The sequence below is a fragment of the Tenebrio molitor genome, chromosome 4 (assembly GCF_963966145.1).
Source record: "Tenebrio molitor chromosome 4, icTenMoli1.1, whole genome shotgun sequence".
Taxonomy (NCBI): Eukaryota; Metazoa; Arthropoda; class Insecta; order Coleoptera; family Tenebrionidae; genus Tenebrio; species Tenebrio molitor.
The window spans coordinates 6,672,489-6,696,073 of NC_091049.1; the positions used below are offsets into that span (position 1 = coordinate 6,672,489).

The window sequence follows — 23,585 nt, forward strand, 5'->3', positions numbered from 1 at the left end:
TTAGTTTCATTACGAACTTCTCCTTGTTCTACATTATTACATAATAATTATCTCTGATGAATCTCCTATTGCGTCCCTGTGATATGAATGATATGTATGCTGTCCAAATGGGTACAATTTTTTTATAATATTCTTTAACTTCTGCTAACGAAATTTTATCAAATATTGTATGATACACGTAAATAATAAAATCGCGCCTGTGTGTATCTCCATAGAAACGGTTAAAGTGGCGAGTAGAAATACATAGTTCAAGTCCTAGGAGTAGAAGTGTCCACAGGCGGCTCGATCGAGTCAAATGTAAGGTTATTTGAAGCATTTGTCACGATTTATTTATCAATTACACGAAATATTTAATAATTAAATTATCCCTATTAAAAAAAGCCCAAAAAAAAAGCGAAATAACGAAATTATTATCCAATATTTAACCGGCTCCATTATGGTGAAACACGAGTCGCCATTTATGGGCGTGTCCATGGCATGGATGTCGATGTCAGGTGTCAAAATCAAAAATTTTGCGCAAAATAGCGCAAGATGACCGTTCAGTGTTAAAAAGTAAATAGTTGTAAGTTGTAATCGTTTGCTATTGACATTTTGAAATGTTTTGTTATATTTAGCGAAAAACTGAAGTATGTCCGATGCCATTGAAAACGAAATGCATTGCACGTTTCCAGAATTGAGGCAGACCACGGCACTCTCGGTGCAGGATTTAATTCCACCAAAGTCCCGAAAAGCGTATGATTTCTACATAATGCTCCTGATGAAAAGTATCTGGCTACAAAGGTAACATTTCTGGGTTCCCTAGAGGAAGAATTATAAATTATTATTGTTGGTTATGTAAGACAACAACCAATTTGACAATGAAAGTCAGGCGGCCCCGGGATTAGAACCCGAATATAAAGTGGCGCGCTAGGCGCTTGGCCACGATGCTCGGTGCCGAGTCATCAGAAAGTTGGGGCCAAGCGCGACGCGAGTGGAGCATTCTCATTGGTCGGCCAATGAGAGAGCAGTGTGCTCAGAACTAAACCGCTTCGCAAACATCGCCCGGTATCACTGTATACCTAATTGAATGATAAAGTTTCAAATATCAAATTTATGTACCCAACTATATAGGTACTCCTCTTATTTACAAAATTTTAATATTCTCAATCAGATGTTTCAATGAGAAATGAAATAATCGAACTGTAACATTCTCTACTGCCATAGATTTGGTTTTCTCTAATTTTTGACGGATTTTGCTGCCTCATTTACCTACCTGATTTCATTTTATTTTAATTAATTTTTTTCTAAAATTCTGTCGAACAAATCACTAAAATAAGCTTTTTAATGATGCTTCATTTAACCCATGTTCCCAATAAAAAAAATCAAGTTGGCTTTGTATTTTGAAAACTTATGGATATTTTTGTTTTGTTTTTAATTTGATAAGTAGCTTTTAATGAGTCCTAAGTGCATTTTAAATTTCAAGGTTCTAGCGTAACCATTTTAGCAGGACGGAGCCGGTTCAATACACAATCGCCAATTATTTATCCTAGCAAATGTAATTGACTTTGAAGAAAGAAGATCAAATAGTGCACTGATAAGGAGTGGAATTTCAATTAAGTAGATACTTTGGTTGCTCCGTGGGTAGTAAAATATCAACGATATCACCAGATCCTTTTTCGTATTTGTTGCGGCAAAGCAGTCGATGTCGCTGACCCTTCAGAAGACACATAAGTGCAGATAATTTAATTAACAGTTATGCAAATCAAACAGCGCCAATCAACGCAATTTCCAATCAGTCTAAATCAAGACTTTTCGAATTTGCGTTTACGAAATTTGACAAATTTTAAGAGAATTGCTTCTTTGTGTTTTTCGTTATTCAAAATAAACACAATTTTTAAATAGATCAAGTGAGGACGTCTAGATCAATCGTAAGATCAAGACCATTTAGTAGAGCAACATTTTAAAAATGATGTTGCATCACGGGCCTGCAACTGCAAAATTACTTTTATTGAACAACCACTTTTGTTCAAACGAACCTTGATCAAATTGTTTCGTGTTTCAACAATTTCCAAATTAGTCTGGAATTTCGAGGAATTAATCGTGTTTTTTTATCACTTGTATTATCAACAGGAAACAATGCTAGATTGAAAACAAGTCAACCTAGAATTTTCCTTCTAATCATCACTTTCTGTACAATCCAGTGGCGTCGATAGCTTTTTGCTTTGGGGGGGGGTCCACGTACTTTTGCATTAAGTTTTTGGTTTTCAATGTAGTTTCCTACTTATAACACTAGAATATGAAATTATCACAATACGACTTGAAGGAACACATGTTTATTGTTTATACTCATGTTGAAAAAAAAAAACAAAAAAAACCTCAAAGAACAATTTTAGATAAATAGTCCAGCACGGAAAAAAATCGCCAAAAATTATGATGTTTTAATTAAAAAAGATCATGATTTAAACAAATACGTACGTATAGTCGTGATCATTAAATTTTGGTCGTCAATGTCATTCTTTGACGCAATTTAAATGGTCTATTGTGTTCAGGCCGTTAGCCCTACCACTGGTGGGGGTTACCACCCCCCCCTAACGCAAACCCTTGTTAGTTCTGTATCGCACTTGCAACTGAGAAATAAAACCAGAAACATCATTTCAATAAGTCTTTTTTTTGCTTCACCAATTTTAAAAGCGCCAAACGATATCGCATTGTAAAACGGTCGTACCTAAATATCATAACCTATCATCATGTCGTATGACATTAATTTTCATTTTTTTACACTTTGTTGACGTGGACATAATCCGCTAGGAATTTTTTTTTAAATTTGTGACTAACCAAATTTTGAAATGACATTGACGACCAAAATTTATTGCTCGCGACAGTACTTTGGCAGGCAGGCAACGTTCACGTTATTTTGGCATAACGAGAGGCCATGATTAATTTTTTTAACGTTGGACACACTGTTTGATTTCTATCACTAAAGTGCCTGACATGCGGACCTATTAAAATGAACATAACATGTTGCTGAATTTCCCGCGATGTCTGAGTATTCTTCTATTGCAAAGTAGTAAAACTGACAAAAATGCATTAGACATTGACGCTATTTATAACCTCAAACTTAAAAAAATATAACCTAATTCAACAGACAGCGTTACTAAAATTAAATGCAAAATTTCCATGGCCTCCCATTAGGCCAAAACAACGTGAATGCATTTTATGTAGTCGATCTTTCAATTTTTAAATCGTGATTTTTTTTCAATACCTTATGTATAGGTACAGTGCATTTTTTTAACTGTTGCCAAAGGTAATTGCATGGTAAAAATTATACCCCCTCTTAATTTTTGTTCAGATGAAAATATTCAAACCATTTTTGGAACAAAGTTGGAAGATTTTTTAAACTAAACTGTCGAAAAAGTTGTGAAAAAAATATTTTAGTAAAAGTATTTTCTTGCCACTATCATTTTTAGCAGGCTAAAATGTTAACTTTCGTCACCTTCATTTTAAAAAAAGGATTATTCAGTTGTGAAAGAATATGGATGAGCTCTGGGGGGGGTCCGGACCCCCTGGACCTCCCCCTTATCTACGCCACTGGTACAATCTCTCTTTCCAACATTTGATGACTAACGTTAGTTAATCTTTGATGCACACCTAATGATACAAATTTGTAAATTAAAAAAAAAAAACAAAGTGGTGCACTTAAAGTTCTTACTTATTTTGTAAACATCATACTGATAAGAGTCCAGTACCAAACAAGTTTCCAAACTAGCAAAAACGTATAAATACAAACACCTGAGACATCTTTAACAGTACCATCACCAACTGCCGCAATATGAAGATGTTGACACTTTTGATTATTTTTAAGATGATGTAAATATTGTCGTGTTCGATTGTCTTAAACTGACATTAACAATAGTTCTTCAGAGTGGTATCAACTAGTTGAATAAACCCAAGGAAAAATACAACTTGCTGAGTTTGGAAGTTTGGAACCTCTTGTGATACCATCACTCTTGGTTTCTTTGCGAAAAGGAATGGAAATTAATTCGTTCCAGAAATTTTGGAATTTCCGAGTTTTCGGTCGTACCAGAATCAACTCCACCAAAGCGAGGTAAACGTTGCCAGACATGTCTTGTTAAAGGACACAATTATTTTTTCGCAGCAAATTTCTGTTTATTCTTTGTAACGTTATACTTGGGATTTTTACTATTTGTAAATTGTTAAGTTATTAAAAGTTTCTCCATTGATCAATGTAACTTTCCACTTGAGCTTTTGAGCTACTGAATGGAAAAAAGCAGTTATAGTAAATTTAAACAAAAATATAATGCCGTTTAATAAATGCAACTTATCTTCTTAAGCAACTTAAGAAACTAAACTAATTAAACTGGAAAATATTAAGACAATTTTTTTAATGATTAATTCCCAGGTACATACATCAACCGTGCGTGTTCATCCAATCAGAGCGCTTGCTTTCATCCAATCAAAAATGTTTATCGCGATAAAAACTTTCTACTACCCTGTCATCTGTCAAAAGTGTCAAATTCGCAAATAATTACCTAACGTTAAAGTTTCTGTTCTGGAATTAATCTTACCAAAAATAACACGATCTAATTTTTTATACAGGTGTCCCAAAAAAAAGACGAGTCCATAAGTCTCTTATTTATTGGATAATTTTAATTATTTATACACCAAATTAAATGGTTATGAATAGGCTACAAAAGGGCCTAATAAATTTCCGTATAACCCTAAGGGCTTCAAGGCTAAACTGTGATTTTTTTTTTTTAATGGGAACACATAATTTTTTTTAGTAATTCTAATAGAGATTTTTATTCTTAAAACAACAATGTATCACAAGTATACACTTACATACCAAAAATACAAAAAAAAATTTGTAAAAAACGCTACTCTATACTCCATTTTGCGCTAATTATTGGCCACATATCTGCGCAATCCCATATGTTATTATTTGTAATTTGTTTTTCCAGCTAACTTAATTTGGTTATTACATTGCATAATGCAATGCATTTTGATAGATTCTCGCTTGGTGTTCGTCATTTGATTCAAAAGTTAGTGTTATTTTTTTATGTGCAATTATACTTGTGATACATTGTTGCTTTCAGAATAAAAATCTCTATCAGAATTATTACAAAAAAATATGTATTCCCATTTGAAAAAAAAATATTTTGACAGTTTAGTCTTGAAGCCCTTGAAGCTATACGTGAATTTAGTAGGCCGTTTTGTAGCCTATTCACAATCATTTAATTTGGTGTATAGATAATTAAAATCCTCCGATAAATAAGGGAACTATAGACTCGTCTTTTTTTTTTGGGGACATCCTGTATCTGATAAATTTCCCAATTTTCACTTAAACATTTTTGCTTTAGACACTTTTACTCGTTGATATTTGGGCATTTTTATTCAAAGGTTAAACCCTCGAGCTAAAGCTCTCGAGCCTAACCAGAACAAAAATGCTCAAATTCAACTCGTAAAATTGTCAAAGCAAAAAGTTTTCGTAAAATTGAAAAATTTATCCGATTATAAAATTAGGTCTGCGAAGAAATTTTGCTTCTCAATGTTGGTTCTAAGCAGTTTAGCAGAATTAATTAAGACCTAGAACTCTTTTTTCTTGAATTTTTTTGTCACCAAAGACCACTCGTTGTTACTTCATTATATCATTCTGATCATCTTTATTGAACTTATGTTTAAAATACGTAGAAAGCAAACTGACATAATTGGAAGGGTTGCGAAGAAAATGTTGCCACAAGAAGTCAGTTAAATCCCATCAAAGCGACTAGAAAGGGCAACTTTGCTTAAGAAATTGTCGAACGCGGCCTTATAAGATCCAACGTATGAGTCTCTATAGCGCAACATGATCAAATGAAAAACTTCCTTCCATTTTGCTCTCATTTCTCGACCTATATCCTTCATTCAAATCCTTCTCCTCGAATAAGTTTGAAAAGTGTCATCGTTGAAAATTTCTTCGAAAAGTGGAAGAAGTCTGGCAAAATCAAGTGTGGAGGAATATCAGAACTTTTTTTTAAATTAATGTGATCACCTTTGAAGGACAAGGGAATAAGGAAGATTCTTAATTTGAAATAATGTACTCGTATTTTGTGGGATTTGTTCGTTGGAAACAACAAGAAGGAAACAAGCACACCGAGAACAGTCAATGTAAAATATTTCTGTTATTTTTGTTCGCTCTAATTATTTATTGCATTTAGTCGGATTGGTTTTCTAAAGGGATTTAGGTGTTGATGCATCAAAGGATCATCCAGTTGTGTTAATTACTTTTATTATGCTTCAGTTCAGTACAAAGAAAAGAGAAAGCAACAAAAAGTTCAGTAAACCATAAACAGATGTGTCGCGAAGAGGTACCACCTCTTATACGCCTTCGAAGAGTTCGGTGAGAGGCACTTTCCTCAGCAAATTATTGAAGACGTCGTTATAAGACTGTGCACAAGAGTCTCCATATACGACCTGTTGCAGACCGAAAATTTCCTTCGACCTCTTAGTTACCGCTCGACTGTAAGCGTCATTAAACTCTTTGTCTTCGAATAAGTTTCCTAAGTAAAAGGTCATCGACTCCGGTTCCATCGTGATTTTGCTGCTGTCACCCTCAAGTATCTCCTCCCGCCCTTGGTGTACTCCTCAAAGTTGAAAATGGAAGTGTACAAGATATTGTCTGAAACGAGACTTCACTGGTCGAAAATTTTTCCCAAGAGGAACCACTCACATCCTTTGGCAGTTACGAGTCCTGAGGCGTCTATCGGCAACAGGAACATGCTGCCCTTGACCTGATAGTCGACCAAGTAGCGAATTTCTGGATGCACCATCCGGATGGTCAAGTTGAGGTCGTCAAAATTCATTCTGAATGATTTTGGCTGTACAGTCTGAGACTATTTCATTGGTGCTTACATTGCTTTGGTGGAGGTGATGTTGGTGCGTCCAGTAATTCGATAGTTGGTGAACTTCTGGTCCATGCTGACGTTGATTCCAGGGTTGAGCGTGACGGCAGGGATCAGGAAAGGCTCGAAGCTCGGCAGGCCGTACTCTTTGATCGGTAAATTTTAGGCTAGCTGTTAACATGCTCCAATGCTTTAAAAAAACACAACAATTGACGGTTTCCAACGCCTTCCCAGCCCAGGATTTTATCTGAACGCGCGATACGTACTCGTACTCGTATGTACTGTTTTTATAATTACGGATGTTGTAAATTTCTGGAGGAGTGCAGTAGGATGCACGGTTAATGCAGTGTAATTTAGTGTAAAAAAACCACATTTACATCTTGTATTATTTTTCCGATAAATGTTTTTGACTAATAATAATAAATAATCATAATCATAATAGGGTAAATACAACCTATCTGGTTGACAGCTCTGTATGTCAAAAATTTGATATTTGCAAAAGTCATACGGTAGATATTTTACCGCGCTCCAACTAATCGGTTGGAGTTTTGGCGCTGTAAAATATCCCTACACTCTAATGTTAATAAATAATAATTATTCCAGTAGCACTTTATTCACACTGCTGTTGACAATACGAATAAAGCAAAAAAAAAAAAAATTCACATTGAAATTAATTTTCGTTGCTAGAGATGGCTTGGTTATAAAACATGTGACACTTGACTAAAATTCCACAATTTGCCGATTTTGAGTCTTAAAGAATTTAAAATTGTAAATAACTAAGAAGAAAGCATACCACAAGATGTTATGAACGAAGCTGCGGTTGCAGTATCGAATTTACTGCCAGAAAAGGAATACAAAATGGAAATGGAAATAAAAAAATTCTGATAACGAAATTTGAAAAAATAATGTGATACGCGTGAATAAATTTTATCCACTCAATAACATTAATACATCCGGCTTCGCCTCGTGTGCTAATAGTTATTTACGAACCGCATTATTCCATGTCGAATATGTCTTTGCGCATCAAAGTTTGTACAGTACTTTTTGTACTCATAGCCTCAAAATCGGTATTTCCCGGTTATGCTCGTGTTTTTTAATTTTCATCGGAAACTAGGGGAATTTGCATTGTAGGGTTAGTATTTAATGACGTAGACAGACGGAAACGTCAATTCACTTTAAACAAACTGGACGTTTCGTCACATTCGCAATTGTAACATTAATTCTCATCAACATAATAAATAAGTAATTTTATTAAGAAACAAATAAGAATACAATTCGAAAAGGTAAGAGGAATGACAGGGCCTTGAAAATAATTATTGTTGTTTTTCAAGTGTAGAAGAAGAATTTGTCCAATATGCTTTGTGATCGTAAAAAACGCCACCGGCGACGCTTGAAATTTTAATAGTCCAGTAATAATTAATTTAAATTATATCGTTTAATTCTAAAAAATAAGCTTTTTAAGGATGCCCCATTAAACCATGTTCCCATTTAAAAAAATCAAGTTGGCTTTGTATTTTGGAAACTTATTGATAAAATATTTTTTTTTTAACATTTCAAAAGTAGCTTTCAATGAGTCCTAAGTCTGTTTGAAATTTCAGGGTTCTAGCTTAAACCATTTTAGCAGGACGGAGCCGGTTCCATATACAGAGTGTTTCTGAAATAAGTGCGTTAATTTTAACTGGTAATAGAACTCATCAAAAGGAACAACTTTTCTCTCTGTCATTTTGGCGAAAAACGTTGCGTAATGGCTTAAAAAACTAGGAAATATTTTCCTAAAACCTTTCATATCTCCAAAACCAAGGTACCTAAAAACGTGAACAACCAGATTCTTACGAAGTGGATTTTTGGCTATACGGGTAGATTCATTCGAATTTCGATTTCGGCGTTAAAACACGTTTTCTGGATGAAAATGGATGTTTTTTTCATATTAGCGCTGATCTCAATTAGCCATTGCAGTATTTAGTGGCGTAGGGCTATTTTAGTGAAAAATCTCTTCAATTTTTTTTTGGAATTAAACATCGTTTTTCGGCAAAATGGTTGATAGAAAAGTTGTTCCTTTTGACGAGTTCTATTACCAGTTAAAATTAACACACGTATTTCAGAAACACCCTGTATAATCGCAACCTTGTATGTTCTTTTATAGATACTCTGTATTTATATGTATAATGGTTTAATGGTATAATGGTATAATGGTACAATATGTTTGCACCATGGAGGTAGTATTAACTAATTAACTAATACTAGGTGCATGGTTTGCACATATGGACTTTAACTGTGCCGTTAGAATTGCCTTTAAATACTTAAGTATCATGTTAGCAACTTCCATTTTGCTTCTTATTGACTCTTCTATATATCCCTCGGCCACTTTGGAAGGCTTCCATCCACCAATTTACTTCACTGGTAAAAGAATTCCAGAAGACTCCGCAACCATGCTATTTAGCACAACTTCGTCTTAAACAATACCCAGTGTAATTTTCAGGGTTATGCAAACCAAGAAATTTGGCTACTTTTCTTGGTACACTACCAATGGTATGCATACCAACTGGCTGCGCGATGTTTGTACCCCAAAAAAACCGCCTAGTTCCAACATGACCAGTATGTAATTTCGGATATTTTTAGTAAATAGCGTAAGGATTCAAAGATAATTGTAATGATTTGAAGACATTACTTTTTCCGCCAAATATTTGAACCTGCGCAAACGGTAACAAATGTGGTCGTGATCGTCATCGAATCGGAGGAGCCCTACGTTGTGTCTTTCTTTTGGCGGAAAAAAAGAAAAGGTTCGGAATGCAAACGATGAGGGTTCCAGTTGGAAGAGTGCCGCAAATAAAACACATGTGAGGGACGCCAACTTTTATTTCATTTAATTATTTGATCCGCAATGACTTTGAATTTTTGAAGCGAGCAACGCAAGATGGCAACAAAACAAAATATAAGGTGTACACAAATAAACAGCATTAAACGATGCAACACAAAATACATAATTTACCAAAATCGAAATAGCAAACGATGAATTTTTAAAGAAATAAAGACAAACAAGAAATTAGACACAATGCCAAATCTCACGTTGCACTCGCATACGCCAAACGAACCGACAAAGTGGATTTTTGGATTAAGGTGAATGAACGAATTTTCCCGACAAAACACAAAAATGAACAAATTATAAAACGCGGTTATTGCAAAACGGGACCGATAAAACCCCCGTAAACGGTATCCCAAAGGCGGAATCTTTTCAAACTTCATAACAAATTTTGCTTAAACACGAATTACAATAAAATATTTCATTTCGGTACAGTTGAGCTACGGGGACGCGCGATTTCGTCACGAGCCGTTTAAATGGAGATACAACAACTACAGAGTACATGTGTGAACATTACTACAACCTCTAACGCATGCGACACCCCCGCGCCCTATTTCTACATCCGCATACCGGTCGGAAGGGAGATGACGGGACACACAACTTCCATGTGTGGACGTGAATCTCACGCGTAGGTTCGGAGGGGACGAGGCACACAACTTCCATGTGTGTACGTGAATCTCACGCGTATGTTCGGAGGGGAAGAGGCACACAACTTCCATGTGTGTACGTGAATCTCACGCGTAGGTTCGGAGGGGACGAGGACAAAAGGAAAGGAAATTACGCTGAGCGAACGAAACTACAACGTGCAGTGATCTATATAGTCCCAATCATCAAATCAATGCCTATCGAAGTGCGGAACATTTATTACAGCCCGTGACGAAACGAACGCTGATGTCGCTCTAAACTGCTTTCCCAATTACATGACACAAACTTTTCTTCCGATACGAACAAATTATGATTTTAACAAATTTGTGAATTTAGCATGTCAGAATGGTAATGGAATTTAATATTTACAATGCTGTTCTACCTGCAAAACATACCTGTAACAACAAAACACAGTCCTGGCTCGAACAAAGATTAGTGTAACGCGTGAGACAAAGGGAAAAAGTGGCGCCAAAATGGGACAGCGTCAATATCACTGATTTGCACCAAATCTCACGAGAAAACACTCCGTCTGTTAATTCGCGAATGAAAAGCGTTTAATTCAACAGCGGATGGCAGTGGGAATTAGCAGAAAAACACGAGATTTTTAAACAAAACACTCTGCACGCACCAAACACGTCTTGCCTCCGGCGAGTGTGGAAAGAAGAAGGCTTTCTCCTCCCACCATTCCTTAAGTCACTTCTTGACCATGGCCTACTGGATTCCATTTTTGGTAAACAAACCAAGGCCTACTTGGTAGCCGTGAAGTGGAATTTTGAATCTGGGCACTACATAATAAATGACCTGGTAGTGTATGTCTTCTTATTTTGTAACTTGACCAGTACATATTTCTCATGCTCCTTGATATCATCTAAAGTTGGTCATGTTTGACTAACCTAACCTGTCTAAAGAAGTAATTTTCTCAGAGCCTCTCACGACAAAATTTTTTAAACAAAAATTCAAAGAGTCTTGATTTAGACTGTTTGGAACTTGCGTTAATTGGCAGTGTTTGATTTGCATAACTGATAATCAAATTATTTGCACTTGTTATATGTCTTCTGAAGGGTCAGCGATATCGACTGGCAACAAATACGACAAAAAAATTTGGTGACATCGTTGATATTTTACTACCTACTCACACAGTAAGCAAAGTATCTAAACGGAATTCCAGTCTTTATCAGTCCCGTACCTATTTGATCTTCTTTCTTCATTATGTGTGTATTGTCGGTCATGGAGACCGGCGGTACTATAGACCTGTGCTCCGTGTGTGAAAACAGCCTAGAAGAAGAAAAATCAATATAAAATGTAGCGGCGTGTGTTAATTTAAGTGCCATTTAGAATGTTCAACTTTAAAAAAAGCCGAGCATAAAATTTTAGTAAACACAAACTTCGCTTGGTTCTGCGACAAATGCAAAATCATCGGGCCTAACATAAATCGCCTGATCATATCGCTAGAACGTGCAGTTATCAGCTGCCAGAATGAGATCTTAAAACAAAGTACAACAATCAACAACCAAAATCGGGAAATTAAAAAATTAACAGATGAGGTAAAAGGACTTAAAGAACATTTAAAAATATAACAAGCTCAAAGCAACATGCAGGGAATGACTCCAATGTCATTACTGAAAAATTACAACCAGAAAAATGATGAAGAAAATCAGTCTCCGGATGAGGAATCGATAAATTCCAATCAGAATAATCAAGTGAGTCTAAACAAAACAACATACTCGCAGGCAGTTAAAAAACCAACAAAAGAAATCGAAGAGAGAGATAGCGGTGATTCGGGACAAAAGAACAAAAAGAAACCAGTCAAGAACACCCAAAAAAACTTGATGACAACAAACGAAAAAAATACGTTCAACGGCAACAAGGAGCCGCAAATTACCGGTGAAACAGACCACAACAAGAAAAAGCATTACCGAAAACAAACCGTGATAGGTCAGAAATCCATCGAAAACAACGATTTTAAGGGAGCAGATAAAAAAAGTATGGCTTTTTATTTCCAAAACATCGCCAAATACCACCGAAGAAATTGTCCTCCAATATCTGCAAAAGGAGATACCAAACACCAAGTTCAGCTGCGAAAAAATACCTACAACAAATAGCACTTTTCCGTGTTTAAAGTCGGAGCTCCGTTCAAATTTAAAGAAGAGTTGAATGATCCATCTTTCTGGCCTACAAGGGTTGCAGTCCGCAGATAAATACAGGGCAAGTCACATAAGGTTTATTTCTGAACTAGCTGACCCGGTGAACTTCGTATCACCTACAATCGCTGTTCGTTAGTCTCGTTAAAACTCAAAAACGGCTTCACCGATTTGAATATTTTTTTTTTTTGTAACATTTTGATTAGCCATAATCAATTCTAATCAACCTTCCAACTTCAATTTATTGAGATCAATAGTACTGGCTATATTTTATACGGTTTGAATTTCGTTCGGTTATTAAATGAAACTTGTTTACAATTCCAATGAATTTGATGTCTTTTATGTACATGAAATATAAATACAATTGGTACCACTGTGATATAAACGCATTTCTGATTTCCAGTTGTCAGCTTTGACAGAGTTGACAGGCGAATTTGACGTTTACGTGGTATCATTCTTTCCAAATTAGAAGAAGAGTGGTCGATGTGGAGGGTAACCCAATATTATAACATCGCGAAGAGCTGACTCGACCGACGTTGTCTTGTCCAAATTTCAATACCTAAATTTGTTTGTGATCGTTTTGTGAAAAGCTATTGGAAATGTGTAAACAAAGTAAATATGAGGAATTTTACATGTGAGATGAATTCTATCGGCAGTATTCTACACTGCTGAAATGCTGGAAATGTGTGATGTGCCTGGAATGTGATCGAGTTGGAACCATGCGGTTTTGTTCCAGAATTTAAGTCACAATTTAATTAAGTCAGAATTTCATGTCCAAACTAATTATTTATTTTCTTCCATTAAATTTGAAATCACAATGAATCTCAAGCAGTTTTCTTGGATGATTCAAAATGATTATAAATAAGTATTGCAACTATGTACGAAAATTTATGTGGCAACTGTGTGAATGGGATAGAGTTGACATTTGTATGAAATTTCATAAGCGTGCATTTGATTTTTTAAATTTCATTACACATTGATTTGACAACTTTCAAAATTGCGCGACTATCAACTGTCAAAAAAATGTCAACTCTATCCCACCCACACAGTTGCCACATACATTTTTGTACATAGTTGCCAGATTTATCCACAATTATTTTGAATCACCCAATATTTACATTTCGATTGCAAGATCGATGTTCAAGCAAACAATCCGATTGGTTTGATTCCCAATTTCACAATCAGCTGTCACAGGACATTTGTGCATGTAGGCAAAAAAATTGGAATAGAAATAAAACAACTACTACATTTGTCGGACAGATCGCGTAACAACACAAAAGTAAAAGCAAATGTAATTTTATTTTAATTTACTGGATTGCGTTTTTCCAGATTTTCCTTCAAATCTTCCAGGTTTTTTTCAGTTGAAAACAAAAAAAAAAGCATCAAGCAAATATGTAGCTCCTATTGTCAGTTATGATCGAGAGTGCATACAAAAATTATAATTTTTTAAATTTGTCCGAATTTTCCGACTTTCTTTGTAATTGTCCCGAATTTTTTTTCCGAAAACTTATCCAAAACCCTAACAAACACAACCAAAAAAGAATTACGCATAGCCATCGTTCGAATCCTGAGTTATGGTCTTGAGTTCACACAAAAAAAGCACTTTCAGTTTTCCCCGAATTATTTTAATTTAGTTTTTCCAGATTTTTTTCCAAATCTTCCAGATTTTTTTTTTTTGTATTGAAAACATTCAATTGAGTTATTTCCATCCCGGGGCATATCGAACGAAAAAAAAGAATTAATCAAATATGTCGTTCCTATCGTCAGTTATGATCGAGAATGCATACAAAAATTATAATTTTTGCAGTTTGCCCGAATTTTTCGACTTTCCTTTGTAATTGTCCCGATTTTTTTTTCCTGAAAACTTTTTCACGACTATAACCAACAAAACAAAAATAATAACGCATATCCATCACAAAAAGCACTTTCAGTTTTTCCCGAATTTTCCAATTTTCCGGGCAACTTTTCCAGTTTTTCTTTACATAAAAACCTCATACGGATTATTACGAACATTAAAAAAAACAATTTGCCTAATCGTTCCAGCCGTTCCCACAGAAAAAAGCACTTTCAGTTTTTCCCGAATTTTCCAATTTTCCGGGCAACTTTTCCGATTTTTTTTCTTTTTAAACCACCCCTGAAGTAAAGCGAACAAAATAAAAAAATAATTATTCAAATCGGTCGAGCCGTTTTTGAGTTTTAGCGAGACTAACGAACGGCGATTCATTTTTATATATATAGATTTATTTTGTACACAACCAAGAATACTAATTACGCTGACCACTTGATACCATTTATAATGTGATTTTATTTAGTAATCCACCTAGGTATGTAATTTGGCTAAAAATGTCAAAATGACAGTTGTTGAATTTAATTTTTGATTTCAATAATCAGAACAGGAAAACGTCATTGTGACATTTTTAGCCAAATTACATACCTACGTTGATTACTAAATTAAATCACATTATAAATGGTATCAAGTAGTCAGCGTCATTAGTATTTTTGGTTGCGTACAAAATAAATTCGGAAATAACCCTTATGTGACTTGCCCTGTATTCAGTAAACAAACATCTTTTTTAGAGAAGCCTCCACAAAACATCCAAGTTCAAGGTTAATGCACATAAATATTCAATGCTTGAAAAACAAATGTAACGAATTAATTTTATTTCTTAGAGATAACTATAATATTGATATTATTACGGTAAATGAACATTGGCTAAAACCCGATGAACTGGTGTATACACATATAGACAATTTTTTTATTACCTCTAATCACTGTAGACCTCATACAAAACATGATGGCGTATTAATCCTTTTAAAAAAGGGAATCAAATCTGTACCAAGACAAGACATTAACAAATTATCAAAAGAAGTGGACTGTGAACTATGTGCTATCGAAATTCCATCGTGGATAATTGTTACCGAATATAGATCCCCTCTTGGAAATTTCGAGGACTTCATAACAACCTTCACCGCGGTGTGCGAACTATTGGCTAAAAATAAAAATAAAACTGTTATTATTACGGGCGATTTCAATATTGACATCAACAAAGACAACGCAAAGAAGAATTCTTTCATAGACTTACTTAATAGTTATGCTTTACATCTCAATGTCAAGGACAATACGCGAGTATGTTCGACATCTTCATCATGTATAGACAACATAATCACCAGCATTTACAACAAAGTGGACGTAGATGTCTTAGATCCTCATCTTTCCGATCACTATGCGATATTTCTCGACATGCAATACATTGAAAAAATCAAAGCGGATAGTGTAATTTGGACAAGACAAATGACAACCAATAACATTAAAAATTTCTGCGAAAACCTCGACAGGGTGGACTGGGGGTTCGTGAATAGTCTGTATACAGCCAAAGAAAAATTTGAGTGGTTTTTCGAAAATTTTCTAAAAATATTCTACCAATGAAAATCAGTTGTGGTTTGGCGAAGAACTGGAAAGAAAACGAAACGTACTTGAAGCGTTAGATGTTGTTGGAAAATGTACAGGTTCGCCACAAACTAAAAATCTGTATAACAAACTCAGGATTGCTTGCATATAAAGCAAGCATCAACCAGGCAAAGAAAAACTACTACAGCAATTTAATAGAAAATTCCAATAACAAATCTTCAACGATATGGAAAATAGTTAAAAGCTTAAATGGAGTAAACTACCATGAAACTGTGCCGCATCTGACAGCAGATAGTTTTCAACAATTTTTTGGCGAGTCAGTTAAGCACATAGCCGAAACATTCTCGGATGAAAATGACAACTCTCCAATGACATATCTAAAGAAATTTGTCACATCAAATAAAAATTCTTTTTTCCTAAGACCAACCACTCCAAAAGAAGTGCATAGTTTAATACTACAACTTGCAAACTCTAATACCAAAGACATCTATGATATATCTAGTAAGGTTCTGAAGATCAGTATCGATTTCATTTCTTATCCACTACACATCATAATCAATTCGTGTTTTGAGGAAGGGTATTTTCCCGAGCAACTGAAGAAAAGTAAAATCGTGCCAATTTACAAAAAAGGAAATAAGGAAGAAGTGCAGAACTACAGGCCCATAGCAATTGTACCTGCATTGTCAAAAATCTTCGAATTAGCAATTAAAATTAGATTAACAGATTATTTCGATAAACAGGGTTTTTTCTCTGAAAGACAATATGGATACAGAAAAAGTAGATCCACCATAACAGCTCTACTGGAAGTAGTTAACAGGATAATACAAACATATGAAGATGGAACCTTGGTATCTGTAAATTCCAATCCTGACGCTGTAGAGACTCAATCTCAGCAAAGTTACAGTGAAGCAAAACAGTGGTTCTTAATGAATAAAATGACATTAAATGAAGGAAAAACTGCACAACTACATTTCACGTTGAAATCTTTCACATGCAACGATGCCACTAATCATGAAAAGTTTCTGGGCGTCGTCATAGATTCAAAATAACATGGAATGAACACATAAGTGAAGTAGCAAATAAACTCTCCAGACAAATATATTTATTCAGAAGTTTAAATGAAATCGTGTCAAATGAAACTTTAAAGTGTGTGTATTACGCTCACTTTCAGTCAATCATGAACTACGGTATCATTCTGTGGGGACATAGTAGTAGGTGTCAACGACTTTTTCGACTCCAAAAGAAAGTCATCCGGTTACTGGACAGGGCAAAGAAAAGGGATTCCTGCAAATCACTGTTCGTACAACTCAAGATACTCTCTCTGTCTTCATTGTACGTGTATAGGTGTCTAGAATATGTAATGCACAAGAGGTCGTCTGTTGATAGGGCACAGGATGTTTATCAGCATGATACTCGTCACAGAACAGATTTATACTTACCATGTGACAGACTTACAAAATCCATAAAGCACTTTGAGTATCTATCACCTAAATTTTATAACGCCATCGAGAGAACAGTAAGAGAGCAGCCAACCAAAGTATTTTTAGCGATTGTTAAAAATTTTCTAATAAACAACGCATTATATGATTACAATGAATTTTTTAGAATTAGTAAACATTTAACTTTATACTCGTGAGTAGTTAACAAAAATTTGTATTTTTATGGATCTGTGTATTTTCTGAATAAAATTATTATTATTATTATGTAAAATGGTCATTATTTCCTAATTACCGTAAAATTAGTTTGACTATTGGGGATAACAAATTTCTAGGTTCCTATTGGATTAGTTAGTGAAGTTAAAACCCTTTTTTCCTTGAACTCTTTTCTCTTGATTTTTCTTTGTCACCAAAAACCACCCGTTGACCAAATGATTTTCTTACTTCATTGTATTCAATCTTTTTTGTTATTCTAATAATCTTCATTGAATGTATGTTTAAAAAACATGGGAAGCAAAATGACTTAACTGAAAGCGTTGCGAAGAAAATGTTGCGTCAAGAAGCCAGTTAAATCTCATCAAAAAAACTAGAAAGGGGAACTTTGTTTAAGAAAACTTCCTTCATTCAAATACTTCTCCTCGAATAAGTTTGAAAAGTAAAGTGTCATCGTTTCTGGTTCTCATTCTTTGCTCTTGATCACTGTCAAATATCTTTCTTCGCTCCTGATGAATTCTTCCAAAGTGAAAACCATAGTGAATTTTACATATTCGTAGTCGTATGAGTATTTAATGCAAAATTGTCAAGAGAAAACCCATATGCAGTTACACTTTCTTGTCTTGATGTGTCCACGAGTAGAAGAAATATCATCCCCTTAGCTTGACTTTGAATGTCTTAAGTGTTCTTACCTGTATTAAAATCTTGTTTAGTACTACTGGAGATCATCGAAAATTTCTTCGAGAAGTGGTTATTAAAACTGTGACAAAATCAAGTGTGGAGGATTATGAGGAGTTGTTCTTAATCTAATGTGACCACCTTTGAAGGAGAAGAGAATTAAAAACGATTTAATATTTGAAACAATTTCTGTTGTGGGGTTTTCTCGTTGAGAACAAAGAGGAAAAAAGCACACCAAGCATGGTCAAAGTGAAATATTTCTTTTATTTTTGTTCGTCTTAATTATTTATTGTATTTAGTCGGAATGGTTTTCTGAAGGGATTTAGGGTTTGCTGTAACAAAGGATCATCCAGTTGTGTTAATTACTTTTATTATGCTTCACTTCAGTACAAAGAAAAGAGAAAACAACAAAAAGTTCACTAAAGCATGGACAGATATGTCGAGGAAAGGTGCCACCTCTCATACGCCTTCGAAGAGTTCGGTGAGAGGCACCTTGCTCAAGAAATTATTGAAGACGTCGCTATAAGCCCGCGCATAAGAATCTCCATATGCGTACTGGAGCAGACCGAAGATTTCCTTCGACCTCTTAGTTACCGCTCGACTGTAAGCGTCATTCAACTCTTTGTCATCGAATAAGTTTTCGAAGTAAAAGGTCATCGACTCCGGTTCCATGGTGATTTTGCCACTGACCACCCTCAAGTATCTCCTCCCGCTCTTGGTGTACTCCTCAAAGTTGAAAATGGAAGTGTACAAAATATTGTCTGAAACGTGACTTCACTGATCGAAAATTTTTCCCAAGAGGAACCACTCACATCCTTTGGCAGTTACGAGTCCTGAGGCGTCTATCGGCAACAGGAACATGCTGCCCTTGACCTGATAGTCGACCAAGTAGCGAATTTCTGGATGCACCATCCGGATGGTCAAGGTGAGGTCATCAAAATTCATTCTAAAAAATTTTGGCTGTACAGACTAAGACTATTCCATTGGTGCTTACATTGCTTTGGTGGAGGTGATGTTGGTGCGTCCAGTAATTCGATAGTTGGTGAAGTTCTGGTCCATGCTGACGGTGCTTCCAGGGTTGAGCGTGACAGCAGGGATCAGGAAAGGCTCGAAGCTCGGCAGGCCGTACTCTTTGATCGGTTTGCTCAACTGGCTGACAGCGTTCTGGATCGCCGAAGACAGGCAGTCGTTGAAGTTGGATTTTCTCTTGTCGCATCTTTGGAACGTCGAAGCTGGAAGGTTAGAGTGTTAGGTCGAGTCGTCGCTGTTAGAAAATGGATTACGGAGCGACAGAGAGTTGGAGTTGTGCTCTAAGCAGAAAATGGCGAACAGGATCAAAAGCTTCATTTGGGCACGCTGCAGTTGCTGATGGAACTGAAGAGCGTGGAGATTTGCTTGTATTTATACGGTTCTGGGGTAGTGAAGCGTTTCTGTAAACTGGTTTCATTTGTTGACAATCGCAAAAATATAAATTGGTGTGCTGTTTAAAATGATAACAACAATATAATTAAGTTTATCCACCTGGCACTGAATTTAATCGTAAGTGATTTGCTTCTCTTTTTGCCTGGACATGTCCCTTTACATGCATATTTGATTCATACTCATTTTTGTAATTAGTTTATTACCAACTTCTCCTTGTTCTATATTACTACATAATTATCTCTGAAGAATCTCCTATTGCCCTCCTGCGATAACCAAATACAATGTAAAAACAGTGATTAAATAAAAACTGAATAAAAGAACTCAACTATGTTTACACTTGTTTATTTCAATTATTGGGGTTTACAGATTTAACAGGTAGAAATCGCCACTAATCAATACCAAACCAGTTTTTATTTGTTGTAGGATAATTTGTTTTCTGGGTGCATTCTTGAAATGACGTATCCTTGATATTCATCATCCAGTTCTTTTTCCAGCATCTGAAAGAACCGAAACAATAGAAATGTTACAGCTGATGCACAGACTCACGTCTCTAAGAAGCTCTCTCAATTTGTCGACCCTGTCACCGTTGGATCTTGTTGGAAGATATCTAGCGTGGACTGTGCGGCTCCTTTCAAGAGCTAGAGTCACAAAGAGTACCAAACAAGCGGAGAAGAAGAATTTTCTGGCGAACATTTTGACTGCAAGATTGCAAGTATGGTTGTCAGAAGTAAATATGAACAAAATATTGTTACCTGAAGAGTCTGGAGCTGTGTGGTGTTCTGGATGAAGGCGCACCGACTGACTTCGAGGGTTGGAAGTTTAGATCTTTTATAGTGGAAATTATGTGTGGGTTGCTACATAACGACAAAATTTCATCAAGCTGATGGGAGTTGATAGTTACGGCGTGACCTCGTCGAATCGTAATTAGACATTAAAGTTCTTATCGATATCTAAATCGTCATAATGTGGAGCTTGTCTGTCAAAGACGCAAATATATCGTTTCGAGGGCGCCACTACGGTGCAGTCCGGCTCGAAGGACCATAAAATTGGCTCTTCGCATTGTTTAAAGTCACAAGAACTTTTAATGCTTTGATATCATTATAACTTAAAGAAACATCCACAATAATTTTGGAGGGTGAAATTCAGCAAGAATGGACTATTAATAAAATTTAAAAACATATAAAAATATTATATTATAACATAATTACATAAACATTTTTGTTTTATAATACAAAAATTTCCGATAATATTGCGGAATCTGGAAAAGTGCCCCGAATGCTTGCAGCGTTTCCACGTTGAATGGCAAGGGAAATCCTCTCGAAAAGGAATTTCTTTGATTTTGAATCGCCTGATTCCGCGATAAGTCGGTCTCCGATGACATTAATGAAATCGATGGCTTCTTTGCACCAAGGGCCTAATGTTTCAAATGCTAAACCTTTAAACACGTAGTTTGACGAAATGATTGAACTATATTTGCTATGTTTGCGTTTGCAAGCCATTTCAGCGGCAAAACCTGAGACTTCAGATGATTTCAATACGTAACTGTCTGCAAGTGTATCTACAACAGTAACGTCCCAAACCAAAGGTTGACCTTTAATCCACGGTACTAAAGTCATCCCATCTGGGCGTTTTCCGTCATCCCGAGACAGTCCGTTTGGTTCTAAAGTTGAATTCACATGAATTGAAGTTAAAGACCGATTGATAATGGAATTAATTTCAGTGTGTCTTGAAAATCTACCACTGCTTTTGAAACAACTTAGACCGTGGGTGCCAATTTCGTCAACTTTCGCATTGCATTTGCAAATATGAGGTGTACAAAGATTACAACCCAATCTTAAACCAATACAAACTTGGAAGGAAGTGTTATCTAAAAGAGTCCCAATATTAGGAGAAGGTATTGCATGTAACCAAGATCCTGATTCTCTGCATTGCAAAGCTTTAAAACGAGCCAAGTCTCTAGGTGAATTAAAGATTAAGTCATTGGCAATTATTCCTTTGATATTAATATTATCCCAATTCTTCTGAAATTGTGGAATTGTTGGTATTTCGTTCTCATTTGCTACACCCCAGGCTGCTAAAGCTTCATCATAATGGTGAATATTAAGCTCATTATCCTTTGAGTTTAGTAATAAAGAAACAAGCTTTTTAACCCCATTAATTGAAGATAGGAAAGCAGGGAGGCAAATATCGGAAATGCGACGAATTCCCAGACCACCAAATCTAATCGGTAAAGTGGACTGACGCCATTGTAAATCAGTTAAACGTAAATTAAGTATTCTCTCTAAACAAGACTTTAAAGAAGAATCAATTGAACTAACATAATTAGAAAATTTCCAAAATGGAGTTGTTCTTAATAAAAAATTAAATTTTGGTATGAAAAGACAGTTTTTGATTAAAGTATAAGCCACGTGTCTGTTAAGGAGTTCAGCTTTGTTTAAAAGATTTTCAACTGTAATTATAGTTTTTTCGACGGTGTTTTTGAAACCTTGGTCAAAGATTGGAGAGCCTAAAAGAGATAAACTTTCCCGGTCACAGATTTTAATGCCTGGTGCTAAATTTTGAAATTCCTTTATGACTTTTAAATCTGTGTCTCTAGAACAGCAAAAGATCTCGCATTTGTTAAAGTTTAATTCAAGGCCAATTTCCTGAGATAAATTTATAACTTTCTTAAAGTCGGATAAAACTACTTCTGGGTAATCAGCTAAGGTTCCATCATCTAAATACCATATATTCATTTGAGAATCCAAAGATAAAATAATTGGTTGAATGGCAAGACTAAAAATCATGGGACCGCAGGGATCTCCTTGCTGGGCTCCAACAGAAGAAGAAATTAAATGATTACCGAAAAATAAAGTTGAAGGATTTCTATAGCATTGATAAAGATAAGGGTACAGAAGTGGGGTATGACATTGGACTTCTTTCAGAATACAATCCCGTTCGACTGAGTTAAAGGCATTTTTGAAATCTAATTTAAGAAGAACTTTGCCACGGTTTTGATCGTTATTAACAAAGGTTCGTGTGGTATGAATTGCTGCTTCGCATCCTAGTTTAGTTGCAACTCCAAGTTGGTGTGGAGATAAATACGAATTTACAATATTTCGACTTTGAAAACAGGCTAGCTTTGAGGTCAATCTTCGCAAACAGTTTCCGATAGCGATCGGTCTAATTCCTCCATCTTTTTTGTTAAGGGCACATAAAGACGCACCATACAATAAATGGCAGATTTCTGAAGGAAGTTGCCCAGATAATAAAAAATTGCACAGTTTGGTTAAAGCTCTTAGTGCCTTCTGACCTGCTTCACCCGCTGACAAAGATATGATATCTTTCAAGTATTGTGGTCTCATGCCATCTAAACCTGGTGAAGAACCGGCAGGAAATGAATTGATAGCTTCTCGAACGTTTTGCTCATTGACTATTAAACTAATGTCTCCTGGTTTGAAAGGGTCTGGGAAAAAAAGTTCGCGAGATGGTGAAGGATGTTTTTTTTTAAGTTCTTCAGCAACATCTTCGTTGAATGAAGCTAATGAGTCATCCGAGGACAATAATTTAACAGCTCCTCTGATATCAAAATCGGCTACTTTTGCTTCTACTTTCTTAGAAAACATATATGTTTTTTTTTTAATTTACACAAGATAAGTAGGTATGTTTTGTTTTCCAAATAAGATTCGATACTGTTACCATCCTCGGCCATTTTGTCCTCCCACTCAAAAACCATATCGGATTATTCTTCCAGTGACATACTAGTCCTGTCAATCTATGACATTCACTTGTATTGATACAAAGAGTACAAAATATTTAAAAAGCTGGAGTGAAATTAAAATATCCAGTTTAAAAAAAAAATCAATGTCTAGTAATACTTTTTTTACGAGAAGGAAAGTTTGCCGCTCGAGCGAAGCGAGTGCG

General features: G+C 35.5%; 2 protein-coding genes and 1 long non-coding RNA gene across 4 annotated transcripts; 1 reads left to right on the forward strand and 2 right to left on the reverse strand.

Moving 5' to 3' along the window:
- Nucleotides 1-3,792: 3,792 nt before the first annotated feature.
- On the forward strand, nucleotides 3,793-4,224 carry LOC138129800 (uncharacterized). 2 transcript variants are annotated; one of them, XR_011159389.1, is made up of 2 exons: nucleotides 3,793-3,846; nucleotides 3,901-4,224. It is a non-coding gene; the product is annotated as an uncharacterized lncRNA (long non-coding RNA). The 2 variants fall into 2 exon arrangements; XR_011159388.1 differs by having other exon boundaries at nucleotides 3,799-3,846; nucleotides 3,893-4,224.
- A 2,024-nt stretch (nucleotides 4,225-6,248) lies between these two features.
- LOC138129013 (uncharacterized) lies at nucleotides 6,249-11,169 on the reverse strand. Its single transcript, XM_069045260.1, has 3 exons — nucleotides 6,889-11,169; nucleotides 6,707-6,840; nucleotides 6,249-6,655 (listed from the first exon to the last, which is right to left on the reverse strand). The coding sequence occupies exons 1-3, from the start codon at nucleotides 6,951-6,953 to the stop codon at nucleotides 6,549-6,551; spliced, it is 306 nt and encodes a 101-aa protein (XP_068901361.1). The 5' UTR covers nucleotides 6,954-11,169; the 3' UTR covers nucleotides 6,249-6,548.
- A 7,452-nt stretch (nucleotides 11,170-18,621) lies between these two features.
- Nucleotides 18,622-19,631, reverse strand: LOC138129091 (protein takeout-like). The gene is made up of 4 exons (XM_069045347.1): nucleotides 19,544-19,631; nucleotides 19,255-19,492; nucleotides 19,073-19,206; nucleotides 18,622-19,021 (listed from the first exon to the last, which is right to left on the reverse strand). Exons 1-4 carry the CDS (start codon nucleotides 19,605-19,607, stop codon nucleotides 18,720-18,722), a joined length of 738 nt encoding a protein of 245 aa, XP_068901448.1. The 5' UTR covers nucleotides 19,608-19,631; the 3' UTR covers nucleotides 18,622-18,719.
- Nucleotides 19,632-23,585: the final 3,954 nt, after the last annotated feature.